General features: G+C 40.5%; 1 protein-coding gene across 38 annotated transcripts in view; it reads right to left on the reverse strand.

The window, feature by feature from the left end:
- ATP6V0A1 (ATPase H+ transporting V0 subunit a1) overlaps positions 1–27,602 on the reverse strand; it is a 64,961-nt gene that overhangs the window by 18,237 nt on the left and 19,122 nt on the right. For 20 of the 38 annotated variants that reach the window (XR_011999640.1, XR_011999642.1, XR_011999634.1 and 17 more), the window contains exons 3-17: positions 26,177–26,255; positions 24,806–24,903; positions 24,148–24,276; positions 18,464–18,546; positions 17,780–17,906; positions 15,818–15,900; positions 15,112–15,205; positions 10,747–10,959; positions 9,021–9,171; positions 7,959–8,098; positions 7,470–7,627; positions 6,358–6,448; positions 2,599–2,717; positions 1,040–1,256; positions 556–663 (exon numbers count right to left, since the gene is read on the reverse strand). Coding sequence is in view for 23 of the 38 variants with exons in the window: in XM_072747147.1 (XP_072603248.1) it covers positions 556–663; positions 1,040–1,256; positions 2,599–2,717; positions 6,358–6,448; positions 7,470–7,627; positions 7,959–8,098; positions 9,021–9,171; positions 10,747–10,959; positions 15,112–15,205; positions 15,818–15,900; positions 17,780–17,906; positions 18,464–18,546; positions 24,148–24,276; positions 24,806–24,903; positions 26,177–26,255 (1,890 nt within the window). In the remaining 15 variants the exon portion in view is untranslated. Of the gene's footprint in view, positions 1–555; positions 664–1,039; positions 1,257–2,598; positions 2,718–6,357; positions 6,449–7,469; positions 7,628–7,958; positions 8,099–9,020; positions 9,172–10,746; positions 10,960–15,111; positions 15,206–15,817; positions 15,901–17,779; positions 17,907–18,463; positions 18,568–24,147; positions 24,277–24,805; positions 24,904–26,176; positions 26,256–27,602 lie in introns of all 38 variants that reach the window. The other 18 variants (XR_011999638.1, XR_011999636.1, XR_011999631.1 and 15 more) reach the window with 1 other exon arrangement.

Consider the following 27,602-nt stretch of genomic DNA (forward strand, 5'->3'; position numbering starts at 1 on the left):
AGAATTCATAAACACACATACATTAAGTAAACAAGTGTATGTGCTACTGTTTAAAAAGAAAAAAAAAATCATGTACTTTAAACCAAATATTTTTTCTGAGGTCTTGGTTGGTGAAAGTATCATGGTCTCATTTTAAAAGAAAATATTTCGGTGTCAGCCCTGTGGTTGCCCAGGCAAACCACATGAGAGGATTTACCCACCTGCAGCTCTCAAAGCCCTGATTTGGCTGACACTGCATCTAGGCAGGCCTAGACCTGGATTCTGTTGAGCACAGCATGAGCAAAGCATGACCAGGAAAGGTAAAAAATCCCAACTTGTTTTCTCTACCTGAGTTATTCAAAGCTAAATCCAGGTGTTCGAACAGCAAATACATGTGGTGGTATTTTGTTTTTGTTTTTAATTTCAGCAGGTCCAGTGCTTGTGCTGGGAATATGACACAAGTGCATTTTAAGAGTATATAGACATATGCACAATTCATTATATCTGATGAGGAATTGCCTTGATCTCAAGGAAAAAAAAAAATCTAGTAACTTTCAGCAATAAAAATATACCCACCAAATGCTTCCTCCTCAAATATTGATGGCGAAGGACCAGTGGTTTAAATAGTAGCATCCAAGGTACACACAGTAGCGCAACCACTACCAGGAAACACTGAATTCCTTTCTATAAAGTAAGGATAAGGCACATCACATTAATCAAACATGCAGTTTCCAACTCCAGCACAAATTTCCCCCAAATAGTACTTTCCTACTGATCTATGAATAACACTCTATCTAGCTTCTCAAAATAATAAGATGTTGTGGCAAAGCCCAGGAATTGTCTCATAGGATGAGAGTTATAAATTCTACCCCTTGTGGATACAGGAGTTATATTAGATCCTCTGAAACTAAGGAGGATGGGTTGAATTTAGTTCTGGATGTATGGGCTGAAAACTAAGACCACGAAAAAGATTTTTAAAGGATTTTCCAGAGTCACAGATATATCTGGCTTCCAGATCTAGGATAACCACCTAAGATAGTCCACCTCTGGGTTGACGTACCTGTCCAGAATATAGCATCGAATTACTAGAGTCCCCATAGGAAAAGAGAAACATGTTTATGAAATGGATCAGAAGGCTTGGTGCTTTCTCAGATGTATCAGCATTATAGGCTGTCCACTTGTAAAATATAAGGATAACCAAGTAGCCAAACAAAGAAGTCATGAAGATTATTTCAGGAATAAATCCAAAATAGATATTCAGGGGCTTCTTGAAATAGCTAAAAAGGAAGAGAAGAAAAAAATGTTAAAGGTGAACAGACCCAGGAGTACCTGGTTGGCTCAGTCAGTGGAGCAGGGGACTCTTGATCTCGAGGTCGTGCATATGAGTCCCACATTGGATGTAGAACTTACTTAAAAAAAAAAGAAAAAAAAATTGGGGCAGCCTGGGTGGCTCAGCGATTTAGCACTGCCTTCAGCCCAGGGCATGATCCTAGAGACCCGGGAACGAGTCCCACATCAGGCTCCCTGCATGGAACCTGCTTCTCCCTCTGCCTGTGTCTCTGCCTCTCTCTCTCTCTCTCTCTCTCTCTCTGTGTCTCTCATGAATGAATAAATAAAATCTTAAAAAAAAAAAACCACTTTTTTTTTTTTTAAAGAAAAAAAAGGTGAACAGATCCAGGGTCAGCCCTACACCAAAACAGAGCACTTACTAGATTTCCTAACTACAGCTTCCTCAATTCTGTCTTTTTTTTTTTTCAGTCCCCTGGACTGAAGGTGGTGCTAAACCGCTTGAGCCACCTGGGGTGCCCCCTCAATTCTGTCTTTATCACGTTAAGAAGCAACAGCCAGAAACACTGGGGGCAACAGAGACAAGTAGGATTAACCATGACTTCCAAACGTTTGGACCTTGAACAGTTTGGAACCACCCCACCAATCTTTTCCCATGATATAGTACATTCTGAGACCACAGTTCATAATTTTACTTGAGTTACACATAAAAGAAAAAATAGTAACTCATTCATTTTGACGAAAATGATGTAAGATTGGGATGCCTGAGTGGCTCAGCGGTTTAGCACCTGCCTTTGGCCCAGGATATGATTCTGAAGTCCCAGGATCGAGTCCCACATCAGGCTTCCTGCATGGAGCCTGCTTCTCCCTCTGCCTGTGTCTCTGACCCCTCTCTCCCTCTCTCTCTGTGTGTCTCTCATGAATAAATAAAATCTTAAAAAAAAATGATATAAGATTTTTCCTGTTGTTAAACGACTAATATTAATTAAGCCTCCTTTAAGAATATGAGATTTTAGGGGATCCCTGCGTGGCTCAGCGGTTCAGCGTTTGCCTTTGGCCCGGGGTGTGATCCTGGAGTCCTAGGATCGAGTCCCGCGTCAGGCTCCCTGCATGGAGCCTGCTTTTCCCTCTGCCTGTGTCTCTGCCTCTCCCTCTCTCTCATGAATAAATAAATAAAATCTTAAAAGGAATAGGAGATTTTTATAAAAGCACCTCTTTAATGTAGAACAGAGTTCTAAGTTACTAATCCCTCCCCAAAGATGTCATGATTTCTGTAGGCAAAAGTATTATTAAAACTATGCATGTTCTTGTGACATAAACAGAGCAACTTACATATGGTTGAAGAGGCTCAAGGTGACTCCGAACATCATGTGGATGATGCCAAGGATAACAGATGTCTTCATTTTAAAGGAGTTGAGAAAGGTCAGTTTATTGGTAGCAATGTTCCAGATCTGTCACAGCCCAAGGAAACAAAAAGGTATTACAAAAAGTTCATGAATGGGATATTATTATTCATCTGCTATCTTTTTTTTTAAATAAAATTTTCTTTATTTATTCATGAGAGACACACAGAGAGAGAGAGAGAGAGAGGGAGAGAGAGAGAGAGAGAGAGAGAGGCAGAGACACAGGCAGAGGGAGAAGCAGGCTCCACTCAGGGAGCCTGATGTGGGACTCGATCCCAGGACTCCAGGATCATGCCCTGGGCCAAAGGGAGGCATTCAACTGCTGAGCCACTCGGGCATCCCAGGGAGAGAGAATCTTAAGCATGCTCCACACCCAGCATGGACAGGTGGCTCGATCTCATAACCCTGACGTCATGAACTGAGCTGACACCACGAGCAGGACGCTTAACTGCCTGAGCCACCCAGGCACCTCCCCCACTACACACATTCTTTTTAGGTAAGGACTCATTTTTAAAACATGACCATAATACTATTATTACCCTCAAAAGCATTAACAATTATTTCTTTTTTTTTTTTTTTAAGATCTTATTTATTTGATAGAGAGAGAGCACAAGTAGGCAGAGTGGCAGGCAGAGGGAGAAGGAGAAGAAGGCTCCCTGCTGAGCAGGGAGCCCAACGACATGAGTCTTGATCCCAGAACCCTGGGATCACAACCCAAGTGAAAGGTAGACAGTTAACCAACTAAGCCACCCAGATGGCCCAACAACAAATCTTTAACATAATGAAACATATAGTCAGTATTTAAATTTCCCTGATTTTGGGATCCCTGGGTGGTGCAGCGGTTTGACGCCTGCCTTTGGCCCAGGGCGCGATCCTGGAGACCTGGGATTGAATCCCACGTCGGGCTCCCAGTGCATGGAGCCTGCTTCTCCCTCTGCCTATGTCTTTGCCTCTCTCTGTGTGTGTGACTATCATAAATAAATAAAAAATTAAAAAACAAAAAAACAAAAAAAATCTAATCTATAAATTATCCCTCAAATTTTTTAATTATAAAATATTTGAAGAAGCTGGGGGCATTTATCTTGTAGATGTTTCATAGTCTGTGTTTTGCTGATCATATTCCAGTAGTGCTGCCATTCCATCTATTTTTAAATATTAATTGCCTTAAGCTTTGTCACTTAGGGCCTGGACAGCTATAATATTTTCCACATTTCTTCTGCCTCTACTTAACCATCAGATTATATTTCCTAAATCAATGACTCTGATGCAGTCACTTCCCTGTGCCCAAACGTACCCTGCACCTGCACTGTCTTCTCTAGGATAAAGGACAAACTCAGTAACATAATAAGCCAGATCTTCCACCAGCTAGCCTGGCATCATTTTTTCAGAACCAGCATCCTTGTGAGGAGCTCATCCTTAGTGACTTCTAACCTGAAAATTTGTGGCTAGTACTTTCTCAGTCCCAGTCTTCCCTGAAATTCAATTCTATAGGTCCAACTGCCTGGTGGACATTTATACTGGTGCATCCAACAGGCACTTCAAACGTAAAACCTACCCTTAAGCATCAAATGAGATGCATGCAAGACAACAACAGAAAACATTCTGCGGGGTACCTGGGTGGTTCAATTGGTTGAATGTCGCCTTTGGCTCAGGTCATGATCCCAGGATTCTGGGATCAAGCCTCGCATCAGGCTCCCTTGCTCGCTGGGAAATCTGCTTCTCCCTCTCCCTCTGCCTGCTCCCCCTACTTGTGCTCTCCCTCTCTCTCTCTGTCAACTAACTAACTAACTAACTAATAAATAAATCCTTAAGAAAAAAAAGAAAAAGATAACATTCTGTTAACTATAGAACACTACATAATGTTACCTAATATTATGATTATTATTTTTTTCCTAATATTATGATTAGACTCTAAGCTACTTGACAGCAGGAGCTACAGCTTAAATTATGTGTTTCCTCCAGCAAGCACCATATCTGCACACAACAGGGATTCAGTAAACATTTGTTAAATGTGTACATAAAATGTTTTTCAACCTTTTCAGGTCTTGGTCTCCTTATATGTATGATAGGGATAACAGTATTTCCCTGTTAGAACTGTTTGAGGGGAAATCAGATATGCTAGGGGAGAGTATAGTGTTGGCCCCCAATAACCATTTCAGTAACATTTGCTCTTGTAATAATCAAAAGGAGTAACTTTGGATTTCCCCACCTCTATGCTTTTGCACATACTTCTCCCCATCTGAAACAATCTGAAATTTTTTTTTTTAAGATTTCATTTATTTATTCATGAGAGACACAGAGAGAAAGAAACAGGCAGAGACACAGGCAGAGGGAGAAGCAGGCTCCACACAGGGAGCCCGATATAGGACTCAATCCCGGGACCCCAGGATCAGGCCCTGAGCTGAAGACAGGTGCTAAACCTCTGAGCCACCCAGGGATCTCCAGAAATATTGTTGAAGTCCAAATTAATGCCCATTTTTAAAAGCAACTTTGACCTTTCTGGCCTATAATGATATTTTTCCTCTGGAATGCTATATTGCTTACTGTCCAATGCTCATTTTTTCTTTCAAGATTATATTTATTTATTCATGAGAGACAGAGAGAAGCAGAGATATAGGCAGAGGGAGAACATGACTCCAGGAACCTGGGATCATGACCTGAGCCAAAAGCAGATGTTCAACCACTGAGCCACCCAGGCATCCCTCTAAATGCTCATTCTTAGATTTCTTTCCCTGTCTCTCCTAAGCGCACAATACAAAAGATCTGATCACATTTTATTTCCCTAAGGTTTTTGTTTAATTCTGGGATAAGTTTTTGTAAGTATATAAAGATAATAATGCAAATCTAAAAATCCATAGGAAAGAACTACTTCTGCTTTGTTAAATTATCTGCTAAAAATAAAACCAAACTAAGTTAAACAGAAATAAACTGGGAAGGACTCTTAAAAATCAATCTTCCTATGGTCAAAATCATTAGCCACCTTTGAAGGAAGCAGGGCAGGAAAAATTATTTGGTTCCCCTAGGCACTTGGGTCTCTTATGGTTTGGAAGTACTATGGACAGATACACAAAGGCTTTCCAAAAATACTTCAATTGGGGGCCCCTGGGTGGCTCAGTAGGTTGAGCATCTGCCTTCAGCTCAAGTCATGATCTCAGGGTCCTGGGATCGAGTCCCCCATCAGGCTCCCTGCTCAGTGGTGAGTCACTTCTCCCTCTCCCTCTGCTCCTCATGCTGGCTCTCTTGCTCTTGCTCTCTTCCTCTCAAGCACTCTCTCTCTTTTTCTCAAATAAATAAAATCTTTAAAAAACAAAAACAAGAAACAAAAATACTTTAATTGAAAAACAAATAACTATCTATCTTCAATTTAATTCTCTCACTTCAGGGTTATAGTTTTAAAAATCTGGTGTTAGGGGTACCTGGGTGGCTCAGATGGTTGGGCATTCAACTCTTGGTTTCAGCTATGGGTCATGATCTCAGGGTCATGGGATCAAGTCCTGCAATGGGCTCTGCACTGAGTGCAGAGTCTGCTTGGGATTCTTTCCTTCTTCCTCTCCCTGCCCCTTTGTCCCTCCCCCAACACACGTGCTCTCTTCTCTCTCTCTCCAAAATAAATAAACAAAATCTTAAAAAAACAAACAAAAAACCCCCACAACTAATGTTAGACATAATAGGAAAGAAGTGCTCTTACTGGATCAATGCCAAAGGGGTATGGTCCACCAAAAACTCCACGGACAGATGGGTTCAACTGCAGAACAGGGTTCCCCCGAAGCGTCTCCTCCCTACCATGTTAGGAAAAAAGTTCCATTTATCAAGAGAGGGAAACTGTTGAGGTCCAAAAAGTGATCCTAAAAGAAATTACTACAGCTGTCTTGTCTTATCAACAAAAGAGGAGGTACTTGCCTCTAAGAACAAGAATGGATCAGAGAAGACCGTAATAAGCCACCTGGGTAGCTCTCTGTCTTCAGCTAAGGTCATGATTCCAGGGTCCTGGGATTGAGTCCTACATGGGGCTCCCTGCACAGTGGGGAGCCTGCTTCTCCCTCTCCTTCTACACCTCTCCCGCTCATGCTCTCTATCTCTCTTTCTCATGCTCTCAATCCTTCTCTCTCAAATAAATAAAATCTTAAAAAAAAAAACAAAAACGACCACAACAAATACACCTATACAACTAAGTAGGGTAATGTGCAGAATCTGCTTTTAATCTACAAAAAGAATCGATGTGCCTAAATTTATAGCCTCAGCTTTTCTTTCTTTTTTTTTTTTTTTAAGATTTTGAAATTTATTTCAGAGAGAGAGAGAGAGAGAGTATATAAGCAGGGGGAGGGGCAGAGGGAGAGGGAGAAACAGGCTCCCCACTGATCAGGGAGTCGATTGCAGGGCTTGATCCCAGGACCCTGAGATGATGACCCAAACCAAAGGCAGACACTCAGCTGGCTGAGACACCAGGTGCCCCATCTTTTTTTTTTTTTTTCTTTTTTAAGTAGGCTCCACACCCAGTGTGGAGCCCAATGTGGGGCTTGAACTCATAGCCCTGAGATCAAGACCTGAGCTGAGCTCAAGAGTCAGATGCTTAACTGACTGGGCTACCCAGGTGTCCCAAGTACACTCAGTTTCTTGACAGTGCTAAAAGAATCACAAAGAACTTACCAGCCCAGGGCATAAATAAGAGGGGACACTGCATTCTTCTGAAACAATGCTGTCAGCTATTTCCTAAATAAGTGTAAGTTTACTTCTTGTCTGGAAAATCAGAGCTGAATAGGAAAGGAATAATCTTTGACTTTTAATTTCTTTGCAACTTACGTCCAATTATATATAGTGAACATCGGCCGTACGCTCCAGGATGACCCGAAGATATTAAGAGACTTGGAAAAGCAATCATTGTAGATGAGGCCAGTGTAGATGGAAAACACACCCATCAAAAGAATAATGTACCGGCCGCTGAACACAGTGCTAAACATCTGGGAACCAGAACAAAGAAGTCAATGAAAAATATTGGCTGTGGCTCATGTTGTGACAACATGAGAATATTATTGAGAATATTCTAGACCCTTCTTATAGTACTTTACCCCACCCCGGGTCAGGGAGCTTAGAGTAAAGGCCAAAATACAGTAACGAGAAATTCTCACAGCACATGGTTGCTTTAGAGTTAAAATGAATGTAACTCCTCTAGAAACAACCTCTGTAACTTCACTATAAATTCATGGATAAAAGACTTTCAGATCATAATTATATAATGAATGCTTAAGAAATTATAAAGTTTCAGTCTAACACAGATACAGCAGACATTACCTCATTCTCATTCTTCTGAGAGAGGATCCGGCTCTCCCTCAATACCATCCATACAGCAAAAAGAGTCATCAAAATGCCATGGCCAAAGTCCCCAAACATCACAGCAAACAAGAAAGGGAAAGTGATGATGGTATATGGAGCTATAAAGAAACCAAAGGAGGAAAAAAACAAAATACAGAAAACTGCAACTACCACTGGCAGATCACATTCTCCTACATACTCTAAGATCAGTATAAGGGGACTTATTCCCTAGCTGTTGGTCAGATGAATTCCCAGAGAAAACCTTCCATGGCAGGATCTGTACATTCTCACAAAGCAGCTCTGATGGGATCTGGGCGGCTGCTAGCATTTTAAACAAAGAACATAGGAAATGAAAGTTTTGTCCCTAGCCCTGGCAACAGTGTGGTTCGTTCTTTAATTCCTTTTCTCTAACCCCTCGAACACTGCTCCTTTGACAGGCCAGCTTTCTTCCCTGTGCAGCAACCATTTCTCAGCTAAATAAAGCTCCCAGGAAGGTGGGAGAAAGCCCAGAACCCAGAGCAAAGTCAGTCCTGCCGAAGACCAGCTAAAAACAAATTCTCAGACTCCTGATTTAATAATTAACTCCCCTGGTTTTGCTTTATGAAATCTGCTTTGTAAAAAAAAAAAAAAAAAAAGGAAAGAAAAGAAAAGAAATCTGCTTTGTGTCTAAAATAGTCAATAATTGTGTATTTTCCCTGTCTAACTTGGAATAGGGAAGCCCTTTAAAAATATCAGAAATCTGGGAAAACACTTTTTACTTAAAGCACTTCCAATAAATGGTGTGCTAGAGTGTATTTCATAGTTGTGAGGGCACACAAAAAAACCTAATCCACTGAGCTCACTCCTATAAAACCACCTCTTAAAGGAATGCCACGCAGCAATCAAAATGGGCACATCTTTACAGGAATTATACTAGAGTTGAGGTCTTGACAACATCATTAGTTTTATGCCAGTTATTTAAGAACACTTGAAGGGAGGCATTAGAAGAAACAAAAACAACAAAATAAAACCTCTAGAGGGAGATGATTTGAGCTTTTTTACCTGGATTTATCTCTCGGTAAGTTCCAATTCCGTAAGCATCTACTATGTTCTGAAAGCCATATGTGAACTTGTTTGTTTTGTTATAGGTTGGGGGAGTCTGATTTGTTTGCATCCTGTTCAGAATAGAGGGCACAGTGGAACCACTGTGTTCCTGGAAAACATTAAACACATATATCAAAATTACATCATCCTAATTGTGGTGGTTACACAGGTATATAAATTTATCAGAACTCATCAAACTGGGATCCCTGGGTGGCGCAGCGGTTTGGCGCCTGCCTTTGGCCCAGGGCGCGATCCTGGAGACCCGGGATCGAATCCCACGTCGGGCTCCCGGTGCATGGAGCCTGCTTCTCCCTCTGCCTGTGTCTCTGCCTCTCTCTCTATCTCTCTGTGACTATCATAAATAAATAAAAATTAAAAAAAAAATTAAAAAAAAAAAAAGAACTCATCAAACTATAGCACATGATATGCTATATGTTGGCAAATTGAACTCCAATTAAAAAAAAAAGAACTCATCAAACTATACATATAAAATAGGCACATTTTATTTCATGTAAATTATATCTCACTCTTGCTCAGTCTTTGGAGAAATTGGAATTAGGCATAAAATCTACAATGAAAGATTTAAATTAAATGTTGGAAAGAATATCCTTATGTGAAAATATTCAATTTTATCTTTTTTTTCACCACTGCCCAAAATATTCGATTTTAAAATGTGCAACCTGGGAAACCTGGGTGGCTCAGTGGTTGAGCCTTAGGCTCAGGGTGTGATTCCAGGGTGCGGGGATTGAGTCCCAAATAAATAAATAAATAAATAAATAAATAAATAAATAAATAAATAAATAAATAAATAAATAAATAAATAAATGTGCAGCCAAAGGAAACACGGAACTTCTTTGTCTGAGATATCCTCATCTGTCTAAGAGCATCATTGTTTTGTCCTCCTTTTATGGAGAAAGCAACATATCTTTTTGAACTCTTAATTACTAGACAGGGTTATCCCTCAGAAGCAGTCTGATGGGGGAGACTGGGTGTCTCAGTCAGTTAAGCATCTACCTTTGGCTCAGGTCATGATCCCAGAGTCTTGGGATCAAGCCCCAAGTCTGGCTCCCTGCTCAGTGTGGAGTCTGGTTCTCCCTCTGCCCCTCACCCAGCTCATGCTCTCCCTCTCCTCACCCTCAAATTTCAAAAAAAAAAAAAAAAAAAAAAAAAGGCGATCTGAAGGTCATAGAGAACAGATAAGAAAACTGATATTCTGGTCAGGAGCCATTCTGAAGAATCATGGGTATATGACCATGTCATTTTGTCCTTTTTTTTAATCTTTTAAGATTTCTTTATTTTGAAAGAGAAAACTCATGTGTGTGCACACATGAGGGGGAGGGGCAGAGGGACAGAGAGAATCTCAGATTCCTCACTGAGTGGGGAACCTCATTCGGGACTTGATCTCCTTACCCTGAGGTCATGCATGACCCGAGCCAAAATCAAGAGTCAGACACTCAACCAACTGAACCAGCCAAGTACTCAGTCATTTCAAGTTTTTTGAACTGTAGTTTCCACATTTGGAAAACAAGGTTATACAAAATGTATTGTTAGGACATGAAAGGAGTACAAGATGAGTATATTCAAGAATTCTAAAAGCAAAAATGCCATAAAAATGTAGCCAACTAATGTTACTGTGGATGGGAACCTCTCTTCCTGGCTATACTGCCAGATGTGGGGGACTTACCGTGCCCCTTCTGAGTGCAAACTGGATGGAGTCGAGGTCAGTGACAGGGCACCAGACCTCTGCAATCAGGCACTTCTGGGTCACATCTATGTTGCATAGGTTCAGGGTGTGGTAGATGGCCTTCATCTTCCGCACCTTGATGAACCAGACACGGATGTTCTTAGCAGCTGCCTGCAGTACCCTCTGGCGGTGATCTTCTGTTTGATTGAGAACCTTTTGGGAGAGAAAGGAACAAGGAGAGATCCTTCCACACCAGTCTTAGATCTCAAAATATGAATGAAAAGAGGCATAGCTTTCTGATAAGGGTTATTAGGGATCTATTCTTCTTCTGATTAGAATGGCTTTTTGGGGGTGGGGGGGTAGTGCAAATTATAAGAAATTAAGAGTTTTAGTTACTAATAATTCATTTTCATTTGGCTTCAAGCTGAAGAGAAGCCTGAGGAAATAGTTTTTAGTTCCTCTATATTTATCTTCCCACTAAATCCACATTGGCTTTTACCTGGATCATTAAAGAGCAATGACTTTCCATGAGTTGACAAAATCCATACTTAAAAACAGTGAGCTGCAGAATGCCCTGAACATAAACCAGTATCAGAGAATGATGGAAAAGAGGTAGTGCTGAACGTGATCATCCATCCATGCCAAGAGAGACTCCATGCCAGGGAACAAGGGACAGGAGACACTATGGGGTCAAAAGGACACGTGCCCTTAGAGGAGATTTAGACTGCCACATACCACTATTATCAGGGGGCAGATAAGGCTTTATCTTTGTGTCGGGCTTCTTGGGGAAAAATGTTTCAGTGCTGATCCTCTGGAAACCAGTACACATTTCCCTGAGTAAACATACTGCCAAGACTAGAGTGGGAGGAATAGGCAGGGACACTTTATATTCTACTGACTTTTTTTTTTTAATATTTATTTATTCATGAGACACAGAGAGAGAGAGAGAGAGAGGCAGAGACATAGGCAGAGAGAGAAGCAGGCTCCATGCAGGGAGCCTGACATGGGACTCGATCCTGGGTCTCCAGGATCACACCCTGGGCCAAAGGCGGCGCTAAACCACTGAGCCACCCGGGCTGCCCTCTACTGACTTGTTTATCACCATTTATGATTTCAATAGCAGGAGAGGGGCTAAGCCAAGGGGTGAGCAACCTACCACTCACACTTCTGCATGAAAATTGACTTTAATCTCCACATTTCTTTAAAGAGAAAAAGCTGTACTAGCCATTTTAGCACAAGGCTCCATCATATTTGGCTCATCAAATCAATTCAGAAAAAAAGCAGTAACTACTTCCTGAAGGGCAGCAGGTGTTGACTTCCATAGAGGTTTTAAACACACACACACACACACACACACACACACACACACACACCCGAGAAACTCTTTTATCACTTGAGAAGAAAGGAACAAGTGAACAAAGTTATTTTCTCTCCCTCTGGGTGTTGGCAATTCTACAACTACTATTCAAACTTCTGGAAGGATGCTAGGTAAACTTGTAAGCAATGCCCTGCTTTTATTTTGCCCCACCCCCACATCTCATTCCTTGATATTCAATCCCTTTTTATTTTTATTTAATTATTTTTTTAAATTTTTTATTTATTTATGATAGTCACACACACACACAGAGAGAGAGAGAGAGAGAGAGAGGCAGAGACATAGGCAGAGGGAGAAGCAGGCTCCATGCACTGGGAGCCCGACATGTGATTCGATCCCAGGTCTCCAGGATAGCGCCCTGGGCCAAAGGCAGGCGCTAAACCGCTGCGCCACACAGGGATCCCTTTACTTACTTATTTTTAAGCAATTTCTACACCCAACATGGGGCTCGAATTCACAGCCCCAAAATCAAGAGTCACATGCTCTACCAACTATGCCAGTTAGGCACTCCTCAACTCCTTTTTAAAGTTTCAGTTCATATACTTAGGTATTTCAAGGATCAAATTCTGATCATATTGCCTGTGCCTTTAAAAAAATCTACCCATGGGCATCCCTGGTGGTCCAGCAGTTTGGTGCCGCCTTCAGCCCAGAGCCTGATCCTGGAGACCCAGGATTGAGTCCTACGTCGGGCTCCCTGCATGGAGCCTGCTTCTCCCTTTGCCTGTATCTCTGCCTCTCCCTCCGTGTTTCTCATGAATAAATAAATAAAATCTATATAAAAAAAATTAAAATAAAAATCTACCCATGGGACACCTGGGTGGCTCAGCGGTTGGGCGCCTGCCTTCGGCTTGGCTTGTGATCCCGGGATCGGGGATCGAGTCCCATATCGGGCTCTTTGCAAGGAGCCTGCTTCTCCCTCTGCCCACATCTCTGCCTCTCTCTCTCAGTCTGTGTCTCTCACGAATAAATAAATCTTTAAATAAACAAATCTTTAGGGCAGCCCTGGTAGCTCAGTGGTTTAGTGCCGCCTTCAGCCCAGGGCATGATCCTGGAGACCCAGGACTGAGTCCCACGTTGGGCTTCCTGCATGGAGCCTGCTTCTCCCTCTGCCTGTGTCTCTGCCTCTCTCTCTGTGTCTCTCATGAATAAATAAAATCTTTAAAAAATAATAATAATAAAAATAAATAAATAAATCTTCAAATTAATTAATTAATTACTTAATTAAAATCTACTCATAAGTCTAGGAGGGGATAAGATGGCCCTAGAACCCAAAATGTACTGATTGGCCTACCACCTACCAGCAGTTCTAAAAAACTCCCTTTCTTGGTTAAATAGGTAAGCATATCTCAAAGGAGCCAGATAGGTCAAGTTGGTGGGTCATACACAATGGGAGTTGGAGAGAAAGAGGACAAAGGGAATTGAAATCGGAGTTACAACATCAACATATCTCTGATGATTTTGCCCCTGCTAGAAAGAACTGTCTTTGAGATTAAGTACAGTGATCCCCCCATATCTATAGGAGATTCCTCCTAAGTCTCCCAAAGGGTACCTAAAACCGTGAATAGTACCTAACTCTATATATAGTACGGTTTTTAAAAATATTTTACTTATTCATAAGAGATATACAGAGAGAGCCAGAGACACAGGTAGAGGGAGAAGCAGACCCCCTGCAGGGAACCCACTGTGGGACTCGATCCCCGGACCCCGGAACCATGACCTGAGCCGAAGGCCGACACTCAACCACTGAGCCACCCAGGTACCCTATAGTATGTTTTTTTTTTCTATAGACACTTAACTATGATGAAGTTTAATTTAAAAATTAGGCACAGTAAGAGATTAACAATAATCAATAATAGAACAATCATAACAATGTGTTATAATAAAAATCATGTGAATGTGATCTCCCTCCTTAAATATCTTATTGTACTGTACTCATACCTATTTTTTTTTTTTTCAAAAAAGGTTTTATTTACTTGAGAGAGCAGAGCAAGAGAGAGAACACAAGCATGGGTGAGGGGCAGAGGGAGAGGGAGAAGCAGACTCCCAGCTGGGCAGGGAGTTCAATGTGAGGCTCAATCCCAGGACCTTGGGATCATGACCTCAGGCTAAGGCAGATGCTAAGCCACCTAGCTGCCCTACCCTTCTCACTGTGAGGATGAGAGGATACAATGCCTACCTGAGATGAAGTGAAGTGAATGATGTAGGCATATGACACAGTATTAGGCTACTACTGCAGACATTGTCAGGTGGAGGATTAGGCTTCAGACCCTCAATTCACTGTGGGTAACTAAAACCTCAGAAAGCAAAAGTGCAGATAATGGGGGTGGGAACTACTATATGTTTTAATGTTTCAAAAGAGGGTAATCATTACATCCTATCAACAGGGAACAAAGCTCCACCTGGTCACCCGTTCCTTCCATGAATGCCTCAATCATGACTCCATCCTTAGGACCTCATGGTAACCATGGAGCATATAAACCATACTGGTGATGTGGTAAAAATCTAACATGGTCTCTTCTTGGGTACAAGACTTACAGAGGACTTTCTGGCTAGACCTTGTGGTTAAGATCTGAGGTGACCAGAAGGTTATACAGCAAGCTGTTAAGAGTGGCTGCCTCTAGAGGAAGAGAATGTGTAAGAGGTGATGGAACTGACTTCACGTGTACTTTTATATTACTTGATTTTTTTTTTTCTCAGTTAAGTATACTTTTTTAAGGGAAACTGAATACTCTAAGCAACAATTTCAGTGTATAGTATTCTTATCACGTTTGAGGATGATTAATGCTATTTTTAATAGTCATTCCCTAAGATTTTTCCCAGCTCCAAGGGCACCCACCCCCCCGCTTTTTTTTTTCTTTTTTTTTTTTTTTGTATTCTGGCTGCTGTAGGTACCTAATAAACTGTTAGTGTTTCAAAGGAGAACGGTCTTCAATTATAGTATTTAACCCCCCGTCCCCTGCCAAAAAAAATTCCCTCCAGCCTTCTGGTACCATTTGGAGATCGTCAATTCTGGTATTAACTCCAGAAGCCATTTCCTTCCTCTCCTGTGGTGTCTCAGGACAGGGATAAAGTGAGGCCCGGAACCTGGGACATACAGACACAGCATGATGAACACTGAAGTTTCTTAACCTGTCCAAATTAAATAACCCTAGAAAATAATCTTAATGTACTAGCAGGACCAAAACAGGATTAGCTCAGACTGGTGCAATGATCATTAATAAATACAAAGTGCCCTATAGATAGAGCTATAACAGGTGAACTACCCCGATCATTCCGTGCAGCTACTGAGTTTCCTTACATTAAAAATTTTAAAACTCAGTAATACAAATCATATTGTAAATTACTAGAGAAAAATGGCATGGAAAAGAGCTCTTATGGGCAGAATTTCAGAAGTGTACGGGCACAGTGCCTGTAGCACACTGCTAGGTACACAAACTCATTGTCTTAGAACAATGTAGCACTTATAAACCATGAGTCTCAATTACTTTTTTCCAAAGCAAGGAAATTGTGGTTTTGACAGTACTCTTAAAAACGAACTTAGGTCATTTCTAATTGTTTAAAATTCCTTTAATATTATTAAAAGATACATGCACTGTATCAAAGTAGACTAAAAGAGTTATTGTTTCACTCTTCTATACTCAAGGCTTAATAGTTAGGCAGCCTGGCTGCATCCACAGGGAAGCACATTTCTCTTACCCTTCGCAGATTTTCTTGACTCTGTTTTTTAGCTGATCACCTTGGAAGAAAATGATGAATACAGACTTGTGCACGTAGTCACCCTGGGCCCCAAACCCAAAACAGAGAATTCAGACTTCTGGTCTGGAAGAAAATTTCTTAAATATCCTACTTTCTTGGTGATATAGGAACAATGGGAGTCTTTGAAGGATATGGCAACCCTGCACTTGAACCATCATCCTCAATCCATTTAAGCTCTGCTGTAAGAACATTTGCCCTGTAGTCTCTAATTCACAAAAAAAACTTTCTGTATTTGTTTTTAAACTCAATCATGAGCTGAACACAGATGCTACAATGATTCTCCTTGTAGCACCATGTAGCCCTTTTTGCCAGTTCAATTTCAAACTTACATTGTCTGAGTAAGCACAGAGAGAAAGGAAGCCATCCCTGTTTGTTCAATGCTTAGAAGTTCCCAGATAAAGAGACTGAGTAACTATAAGGAAGTGAAGGTTTGGGAAGAACACTGATATGGAATCTCATGCTTCATGCTAAGTTTGATCTAATGGGCACAGGGAGGAGGACAATCCACTCCAAATACCAAGTTCATATGTGAAGTCTGACACAAGGACCACAGAGAAAGATCAGAAAAATAAGCTTAATTGGGTGTTAACCAGGATTACCTCTGGTTGCCTATATTTTCTATTCCTAGAGTTTTTATAATAAAAAATAAGCTTAATTGGGTGTTAACCAGGATTACCTCTGGTTGCCTATATTTTCTATTCCTAGAGTTTTTATAATAAAAAATAAACTATAGAAGGATAAAAAGAGATGAGTGAAGAAAATGAGGCAAAGAGTCTTAAATGCCTAAATTCCCCAGGATGTAGAATAAACTGGAGCACATTCTTTGTGCAGCCACTCTGCTGTAGCTATCCAGACCCCTTTCCTTAATTTGTTGATAAAATAATGTTTCTATTGCTCAGAAACTTGGCTGAATATTCCTGAGAACAGCCCCACATTAGAAGTCACTGCAGAATGCAATGTCTCCACAAGGCAAGCACAGCTTTCAGTGAGTCTATACAACTGCTCCTCGGTTGGGGCTCACCGAACCCTAAGTGTCATCACTCTCCTGTTCAGGAGGATAAAGAGAAAAGCCTCAAATATGCAGACCATTTTCAGTTGCATGACCCATCCACTCTGACAGTCGCACAATTCAATCTTTCCTTGGGGAGCAAAGAATACTAATTTAAGAAAATCCAAAAGATAATTTTCAATAGAAAAACCAAGCTCAGGCTTCCACATAATATCAATACAAAAGTAAAGTACATTTCTTTGCAGAACATTTCATCTTCCTTGCTTGTGATCCTTGAAATTAGGATTCACCATGCTGAACGTAGGTTGATGTTCAATTATGTCACATGCCAAGATGTTCAGCCATTCCTACTTTGCAAAGCACTGGGTAGAGAAGATCATCCTACCTTGCACAATATATTATTTTTAAACCAAGTTTCTAAATCTCTAAACAAACAAGTAGACAAAAAACTTTACCTACTAAAGATTTCATAAACTTATAAAGCTCATAATTGAGGAGGAGCTCTCTCTTCTTTGAATACACTGACAGTAGCAAACTTGGAACCAGATGTCTTGCTCTAATTTTCATAGAAAGTTAATTGTGACCTCTGATAAGTAACAGAAAGTATATATAGTTGAAGTTTAAAATAACGGGAAAAGAACATATGTATAGTCCAAATAATACCAACATAGGTGAGGCTCGAAAATGTCAATGCATATGTCAGTCTATAGTGTATATACACATATAATGGGAGTTAAGAGGAAAAGAGCAGTATTTCATATTCTCAGATCAAGGCAGAAGTAAGCACAGGGCTCCTCCTCTGTGGGAGGGTCAGATTTAGGTGGTACTATGCAGTGTTACTGCTCTGAGCTCCCTTTATAAGACCTCCATGGGACGCAATTTCCTTGTCTTACAGTCACAGGATCCTCCAGGGGATTCTCGATTTCAGCCTGTCGCAGGAACACATTTCCCCGGCACACCCGCCAAAGCATGCGCTCAAAAGTAGGGATTCGCTCCCGGTTAATCACACCGGCCACGAAGCTGTGGGGAGAAGAACCAGATGGGGAACTCTATTCCACATCATGAGATGGAAGGCTTGAAGACAAAGGAGTCAAGTGAGTGGAGATGGGCAAAAATGACAAACACAAGTCTATGCAATGTTATATCAAAAAGGCTCCCAAAGTCTTATTCCCAGGACCAGGAGAGGGTTGACAGAACAGCTGAGGAATTGAATCTGAAGTGACTTAGGAACACCTCTCAAGGGCAGCCTGGGTGGCTCAGCAGTTTAGTGCCACCTTCGGCCCAGGGCATGATCCTGGAGACCCAGGATTGAGTCCCGCATCAGGCTCCCTGCATGGAGCCTGCTTCTCCCTCTGCCTGTCTCTCTGCCTCTCTCTCTCTCTGTGTGTGTGTGTGTGTCTCTCAAGAATAAATAAATAAAAATCTTAAAAAAAAAAAAAAGAAAAAAAAGGAACACCTCTCAAGAGGCTCAGAAGAGAACACATACTGGAAACAAGTGAATGCCAGCCTCACTACTCTTTTGACAGCAAAAATGAGTGTGACCCCACTGAGTTATTGAGGGTTGAAGTAATACTTACCCAAGTCGTAAAGGTGTGCCTCTTCCCATCTCACTCGGCTCCAAGAGGGACGAGGACTCTTCCAACAAGTCTGGATCCGCCATCTGCTGATGATGCAATTCAGCCTGAATTCACAAATCAATTAATATCTAATGAAAATAGTTAGTGGCATGCAGGGAACGAGGAACCAGGAGATAAGTTCAGAAAAATAAAGACAGAAAAAAAAACACAAACCACCAAAAGAGAAGACATACCCACAGAAAGAAAATAGGGGAAGAAAACAAAGGAAAGAAACAAGAGGAAAAGAAAGCTTAACTGCCCCAGTAAAGCATCTGGGGAAATGGTTTTTGAAATACAGAATAAAGGAAAAAAACACTAAATAATGGTGACAATGTATAAATCTGTTACTTGGTGGAAACCATTTTTTTCTGTGTTTCCCTGAGTGAGCCATGAAAGTACCAAAAAATACCTTTGCATGTGGATGAAAACTGAAATGTTTCTCTGTTTCCAGCAAAACCAAAACAGCTCTGAAGATACTCTCAACATCAGATTTCCAGGCAGCTACAGACTAGAACTTCCCCTGGGTGAAAATGTGAAAGATGGAGACTTTCTTTCCAAGAAGAAAGCAAGGCACCAGCACTGCCCTGAGCACAGTATGATCAGGAGAAAGGGGAAGGGGTACCTCCATGTGTCTGGGTTTCCATGATCTTCAAAATTCAGAACATGAGAGCTTTCAGCATGGCCACTGTATAAAAATGCCCCAAGCCATGGGATTTAAAAAGTATTTCTTTCTCCAAAGGAGAAGCAGCACAGTAGCTGAGCTGGCCTGGTCCTCCCCTGAATCAACAAAGGGAAGAAAAAGTAAAAACCCATCTGAATGTCCTAGTTTCTGACCAGGAATCTAGGAATATTAAAAAGTTCATGTTAGAAAAAAAAAAAAAAAAAGAAAAGTTCATGTTAGGGTATATAGTTTAAGGGTCACTAAGAACATAGCTGATTCAATAATCTAAATCAAGTGAAGATAAAGTAACCAATAGTAAGTCAATATAAAGCACATAGGCTAGCTTAACTGTTTAGATTTAAAATGATTTCCACCATGACAGTTTATACAATGAAATGAAGGAGAAGGACTTTCTCAGATGGAGGTCTATACTTCCTAGACTCTCTCTATCCAACACATCCTACCACCTTTTTATTCTTATCAGGAAGGAGAAGCTGCTCTAAAAAATAAAGGCCAATCAACTTCTCTACCACCTAATATCCTCAACTTTAATATCCACACATTGCTTGCTTGACCAAAGACTAGAAATAAGCCATAATAATCTTCCTTTTCAAAAATAAAACTGAAGGGCAGCCCGGGTGGCTCAGCGGTTTAGCACTGCCTTTGGCCCAGGTCATGATCCTGGAGACCCGGGATTGAGTCCTGCATCGGGCTCCCTGCATGGAGCCTGCTTCTCCCTCTGCCTGTGTCTCTGCCTCTCTCTGTGTGTGTCTCTCATGAATGAATAAATAAAATAAAATTTAAAAAAACTGAACAAAAATATCAGGAGAGTTTTTATTTCTATTATTTTCATTTCAAACATCTTTTTGATTCTCTTCCTGTTAACCCTGTGATCAAAAAAATGTCACAAGGGAAAGTGATAGGACCATAAAGGTAAAGTCAAGGGGTCTAGGCAAGGGCTTTAGGATTGAATATAAACCTAAGTATATAAACAAATGATAAGGCTGAAAGCCTTAAAAAATAGAGAAAGTAGTTTTTGGGGAAGTGAATTCTAAAAGTTGATGCAGGATCAACGTCCAACTCTCCCTCCACCTCTCCAGTAAGTAGGCACTGAGTATGCCAGAGGGCAGACAAATACTGTCATGAGATATGAGAAAGTTTAAGATGAGATAATGGGGGCACAGGTTTCCACTTGCTATCAAATGGAGTTTAGGTGGCTTTTTTGGTTTCTACTTCATCAAATCAGCTGACTGCAAGCCACAGGCAATTTATTTTAAGAATCTAGATGATGGGACAACTGGGTGGCTCAGCAGTTGAGCGTCTGCCTTCAGCCCAGGGCGTGATCTTGGAGACTTGGGGTCAAGTCCCACATCGGGCTCCCTGCATGGGGCCTGCTTCTCCTTCTGCCTGTGTCTCTGCCTCTCTCTCTCTCTCTCTCTGTCTCTCATGAATAAATAATAAATAAATAAAATCTTTAAAAAATAAAAAATAAAAAATAAATAAAACAATCTCTAAAATGGCATCGTAGGGCATCTAAATCCTATTCTGGGTTCCCTAATAACAGTAACAACACTGTCAATGTGCATCTAAATTACTTGCTATGCTCTTCTGGTGCACCTTTCCCCCAATCAGAACACTAAAACCATGCCCTTAAAGAGGAAGTGGCAGGATTTCAGCAGCACCCTGTTGACACTGAAATAGAGGCAGCACATCCAGCTCAAGCTGCATTAATTATCAAGAGCAAACACTTTTACTTCCATCTACGTTGAGAGAGAAATCACATTTCATCACTTAAGGTATTCACCCAAGCCCCAGAGGAGATGGCAGATGAGAAAGAAAAGTAAAGAAAAGCAGATGGATGGAAGACTCAGAAGGAAAGGAAGGCAGGGACCTGCATGCCATTAACCATTACTTTTCCAGTCTTCTTTACGCTCTCATATGTTAGGGTGCTTATGGTAAAAGATGCAGAGAACTCTCTCCAGCTCTTACAGTTCTTCATAAGCAAGAAGACTGAGAAAAGGATAATCATTAACAAGTCATTTTAAATGCTCTGGATAAGAAATGGCTAAGTTGAATTGTAATCATCTTAAATCATAAGAATGTTCAATTTATGTTTACTCTTCCTCTTCCAGACATCTTGCCAATCATGACCACTCTGCCTAAAGATGGAAAGAACCATTTTCTGATTCAGCCATTTTCTGCTAACTCATTATTATAATAATTATTGATCATGTTCACCAAATTATATAAAAAAGAAGGATTTGAAACTGGTCGTATTTCAGGCCATTTGCAAACACTGTAAGTTCAGGCATGGAAGACAATCTCGTGAAAAAAATTATGTTTCCGAGATTTGAGGGTCCCAAGTTTCTTTATCCTTTGGGTTATTTAAAATGTGCACTCATGCACAGATGCACTTACTCTGTGAGGTCTTATCTTCTGCCATGGCAGTAACACCTGAGGCTGCTGTTTGGCAATAGGAGGACAAGGGCCATTGAAAGGGACCTGGCTGAGCCTATGGGCTAGTGGCAGGTGCTGGCAAGGCACTGACTCTGACTTGGAGAGGAAAGGCAGAGTAGCTTTTGCCAGAAGACTTCCTACACTATATAGTGAGGGTGCTAGGAACAAGAGAGATTTATGACTAAAGCAGCCAAAGAATCTCTCACAGCCAAGGCCTTGTGCTCAAAAGTATTTCAAGGTTTAACACACACACAAAAAAAGTTTTGAGTGAGCAAACTCACACAGTGGAAACAATCCACTGTGGATTGGGTGTGTAGGTCATAAAGTCTTCCAGCCTGCCTTCCCAGCACAGGTGTTTCATGTTTAGATTTATTAATCACAAAGAAAATTCCTAAATCCAGAACTTACATTTTGAAAATTGTGATCATCTTTCCAAGTGATTTCTTGTATTTTGTTTTTAATAACATTACCAGTTCAAGTAACTATTGCCCATAAGGGAGTCCATTTGTCAGACTTTATTTAGAATTTCTCCCAGAATGAACTAGACAAGGAAGCTTATTCCATTCCTTAAACTCAGGAGATTATGAAAGATACTTTCATACATTTCAGCAACATCCCAGTAATAAACTAAGACTATATCAAAAGGGGAAATAAGGGGGGAGGGCAAAAGAATTAAGCCCCAAATGATGCTCAAAGTACTTAAGCTTTGATCTGAGGCCAGTTTAAATTGTATCTGTGGGCAGCAGTTTGCACACATTTAGAAAAGCACACATTTGTGAGCATGTGGAGGCAGTGTGTTCTGGCATGTTTCCTAATGACTAAGTGATATATTCCATGAACACAGGGACCATGTCTTATGCATCCTGTGCCTCATGAAGAGTAGGTACTCATTAAATGCTCAGTGGATTAATGAATATAAATATAATAAAGCTTAGACTGTGAGCAAATGGAATTCCAGATTATTTGTTCATTAAAACCATATGCCAATAAATAAATGAATGAATGAATGAATAAATAAAGCCATATGCCAAAAGTGGCCATGTCTATGGCAAAAGACCTGAAACACTTGGAAAGAGTTAATCACACTGTCCCACACCCTCTAAAGCAATGAGATATTGGGGCCTGGTGAAAAAAGTTCCTGTCAATCTCAAAATTCTCAGCTCAGTGAGCAAGCTGAATATTCATACCAAACCTCTCTTGATGCATAGCCCAATTCTGACTCTTGGGATGATCATGCAATTAAATTCACATGAGCTTTTCCCCTTTCCCTTGCCCCAACAGATTTTTTAAATTAGCATGCCTTCTCTAAGTCAGTCCTTAGTTACTGAGGAATGTAACATCTTTAGCTGACTTTCTCAAGCCTAGTGGTTCACAAACTAGTGTGCTTCAGAGTCACCTTGTGAAAACAGATTGCTGGGCCCCACCTTCAGAGTTTCTGATTCCCTGAGTTTGGAGTGGGAAGTAGTAATGTGCATTCTGAGAAGTTTGCAGGTGAGGCTCATGCTGCTGGTTACAGAGTCCCTGCTCCAGTCTTGAGAGCTACAGAGAGTTTGGTCTTCTCTTAAAACACACATGTGAAAAGTAGAACTGAGAATATACTACAGGCTAACTAAAATGGGCCCTCTATTTTTAAAAAGCTTTGCCAACTGTTTTGTTGTTGTTGAGTGAAGGAAATAAAGAATTTTATGGAAGGCACACTGAATAGTGGCTGGACTAATAGCTGAAGTGCCTGATATTGCTAATCTAGTGGCCAAGACACCTTACTGTAAAAAAGGGTTACCAATATGTTAGGCCATCAATAAAGCAAGTCCAGGCTGAAAACTAAGACTTCCCTCCAAGTGTAATCAGGAGAAGGAAGCTTTCTGAAAGCCTTGCTCCCATGCCTATCCGTGGGCTCACCTCAGCAAACTGTCATGTGCAGCCTACATTTTTAACCCAGGAATTGACTTACATTTTCCCCCTATAAAAGAGTGCAATTGAGTTTCTGTGAAAATCCAGGAATTTCAAAACAGGCATCCTACCAGTATTTCCATATAACATAAAGAAAAACTCTTAAAAAATTAAAATGGAACATGTGCTATATGAATAGTTACAAATGTGCTCATGATTGATATGCAAACATAGAGAATAAAATAAAAATTAAAATCTGATGACAAAAAGTTTGGAGATTAAACCTTCGTTATACACATAGGATCGAATGTTTCTTATTGTTTTAACTTTTACCTTAAGCATTTACTTACCTTAAAATATAATGTAAAAATTCTGACTATGTATATACAACTACATTAGGGTTCCTTTCCACGTTTTAGATGAAAAATTGCAGAAAATGCAAAAATATACAAAACTATGACTGGCTGTGTACTGCATGAAAAATGGAACATAATCTGACATTTCTTCAACTAAAATGGTGCAAAAATGGTATTGCTTTCAAACTAGCAAATTAAAATAATTTTTGGAATAACAACATGGCCCACTTGTGCAGGTGTAATATCAGCTGCTCAAATACTAAAAGAAACAATAGTCTGACCTCATCAAAAAACTGCTGAGTTTTGCGAAGTATAAATTTTAATTCAGTCAATTCCAGGAAATTTCTCTTCAGAGCTTCCTGATTTGTGTTGATTTCTTTCAGTTCATTTTCAATCTTCTCAAAATTGGCCTATGGGGGGAAAAAAACCGAACTATTAACTTAAACTAAGTTCAATATGCTCGTTGTGAAAGATGAATTCATCCATCCCACAGAATTCTTGCAACAATGATGGTCAAACATATTTTATATCTACTCAGCAAATATATGATTTTACCAGGGCAACTTTATGAAAATTTTTTGCTTAACCACATCTGTCTTTATTAGCTATAGGTTCTATTACACACCTTGGTTGAATTTCTCAGGGGATCTTTAGTGGGTAAAATATTGAAAGGTCTACTGGTTATTCATTTAGTGCATGAGATTAATAAGTTACTAGATACGTTGACATGAATCCAATAAGGTTTCAATAAGGCAATATTTGGTGGCATGTGATACTGTTCAAGATAGTGCTCTATAAGAAATTTCCAAGAAACTTACAAGCAAGAGACAACATGGATAATGGCAGCAAGAATTCCTCTACTCTCCATCCACACAGGAAAATAATTTCTGCATTTAAGTAGAAAGAAACTTATCTGGCCCCCTCAGAAGAATTGTTTACCTCTAAGTCAATCATGTCCCGGGGGAAGGGCACCTCTGGGTTTTCACCAGTGTCCATAATTGGGATATTAGCTTTCCTTATCTCTTTCTCAACAAATCCTAAAATGACAAAATCAAAACATTCATGTATAAGCATAGGCTTTGAATTGCCAATATTTGAAGAAAAAAAATAAAACCCAAAACTTGGCTAAAAATAACTCTGTTTTATAAAGATGTTTTCATATAAAAGCAGAACATGTAAATTCTTTTTCCTCCATGTTCGTCTTCTTCCACTGCATACTTTCTAAATCACAGATACCCCAAAGAGGATAATCATCCCACTACCATCTTCTTTCCCAATTCTCATCTTAAAACTGGAGCTCATCTGCTTCAGTTTTCCACCCTGTGTGACTACTACCCCAGAGTACGATAGTTCTGTTTGTAGATATTGTTGTAGAGCAGAGCTACAGAAGAATACAATTCAATAAAATGTTTGACTTTTAGCATCCCAGTGAGACAACTCCAGACCAAAAGGGTTTTGTCAAAGTTGAAATTAATCAGATCAGTTTTAACAAAACAAAAACCAAAAAGCATGACACAGAATAAGGCCCCAAAATACCAGAAAAGTGACAACTAGTGACTTTTTTAGGACAGGGACCAAATTTACCAATCAGCTAACTGAAAGCTGGCATAGTATAGTAGCAAGATCATGGGTTTGGGAGCCAGAGAGAACAACCTGGATTCAAATACTGATTCCAAGGCAGCCCTGGTGGCTCAGCGGTTTAGCGCTGCCTTTGGCCCAGAGTGTGATCCTGGAGACCTGGGATCAAGTCCCACGTCGGGCTCCCTGCATGGAGCCTGATTCTCCCTCTGCCTGTGTCTCTGCCTCTCTCTTTCTCTGTGTCTTTCATGAATAGATAAATAAAATCTTAAAAAAAAAAATACTGATTCCAGCATAATGCTTATGTTCTTGGGCAAGTCACTTAATCTCTCTGATCTTTGGTTTCCTCATTTATTTATTTATAAAGTAATCTCTATACTCAATGTAGAGCTCGAACTCATGATCCCAATTAACAATTAACAATCGGTTAACTCCAAGATCAAGAGTCAGATGCTCTCCCAACTGAGCCAGCCAGGCACCCCAGCTTCCTTATTTATTAACTGAGGTAATATCCACCTGAAGGAATATTGTGAGGAATGAATAAAATAAAGTATATGAACACCCCAACACTCAATAGGATGTTAATAAATGTTTCTTCTCTCATAAAAAGGTCAAATTAAAATGTGGCTATGTTGACATCTCAAATAGATGGTGGGGCATCTGGATGGCCCCATCTAATTTAAGACAAATGGCTCATTATAGGAACATCATACAGGACCACAATGCACATACGAAGCTTTCGATCCATTTCTTCACATCTTCTAACTTCATTCACAAATTTCCGCTGGAAAACATTCACATCTGGATTTAACTGCAAAATGAGAACACAATACCAAATATTTAAATACTGAATCTATTTCCTGTTTCACAAGCAACACTCTGTAAAGTGAAAGCCTAATATTTTTCTGCCAGTCTATGATACCAGACTAATAAAAATGGCCTACTGACCTACAAAACCTGTTTCAGGGTCAATCACACCAACTGAAGATAAAAACCCCTCCCTCTCTGTAACACCATATTATTGGAATGGAGACAAATTAGATAAAACACTATGGTAGAAAATGGTCTTCTCAGACCAAAGTCTCAGCGAGCACTCCTCACCAAAAATTTGAGGAAAGGATGTAATAGAAGCTCTGCCAGGTATTCCTTCTCTTCCTCCCTGTTAGAAGAGACAGAAGGCAAACTTGTCTTATTCTTCTGTCTAAGGGTCTTTACTTCCAAGGGGGCAGGCTGGTTTATTCATTCATACATCACAAGTAATTTTCTTTTCTTTTCTTTTTTTTCTTAAAGATTTTTATTGGGACGCCTGGATGGCTCAACGGTTGAGCATCTGCCTTTGGCTCAGGGCGTGATCCTGGTGTCTCTGCCTCCCTCAGTGTCTCTCATGAATAAATAAATAAACTCTTTAAAAAAAAGATTTTAGGGATCCCTGGGTGGCGCAGTGATTTGGCGCCTGCCTTTGGCCCAGGGCGCGATCCTGGAGACCCAGGATCGAATCCCACGTCAGGCTCCCGGTGCATGGAGCCTGCTTCTCCCTCTGCCTGTGTCTCTGCCTCTGTCTCTATCTCTGACTATCATAAATAAATAAAAAAAAATTTAAAAAAAATTTAAAAAAATAAAAAATAAAAAAAAAATTAAAAAAAGATTTTATTTATTCATGAGAGACACACACACACACACAGAGGCAAAGACATACGCAGAGGGAGAAGCAGGCTCCCTGTGGGGAGCCCGATGTGGGACTCCATCCCTGGACTCCAGGATCATGCCCCCAGCCAAAGAGAGACACTCAACTGTTAAGCCATCCAGGTGTCCCCACAAGTAATTTTCAAAGCAATGTGACAGATATTCTGGGAATTACAAACAAGACTAAAACAAGTTCCTGCTTACAAAGAAGCCTGCAATCTAATGAAGAAAAAAGATGAACACAACCAATAAGATACCATGTGACAGATTTCATAGAAGTAACACAAATAAGGGGTGCCTGGGTGGCTCAATTGGTTAACCATCTCTTGATTTTGGCTCAGATCGTTATCTCACGGTAATGGGATTCAGCCCCATGTTGGGCTCTGTGCTTAGTGCAGTCTGCTTAAGATTCTCTCACCCCGGGATGCCTGGGTGGCTCAGCAGTTGAGCACCTGCCTTGGGCTCAGGTCGTGAT

Source organism: Vulpes vulpes, chromosome 2, assembly GCF_048418805.1.
Source record: "Vulpes vulpes isolate BD-2025 chromosome 2, VulVul3, whole genome shotgun sequence".
In the NCBI taxonomy this organism is placed as follows: domain Eukaryota; kingdom Metazoa; phylum Chordata; class Mammalia; order Carnivora; family Canidae; genus Vulpes; species Vulpes vulpes.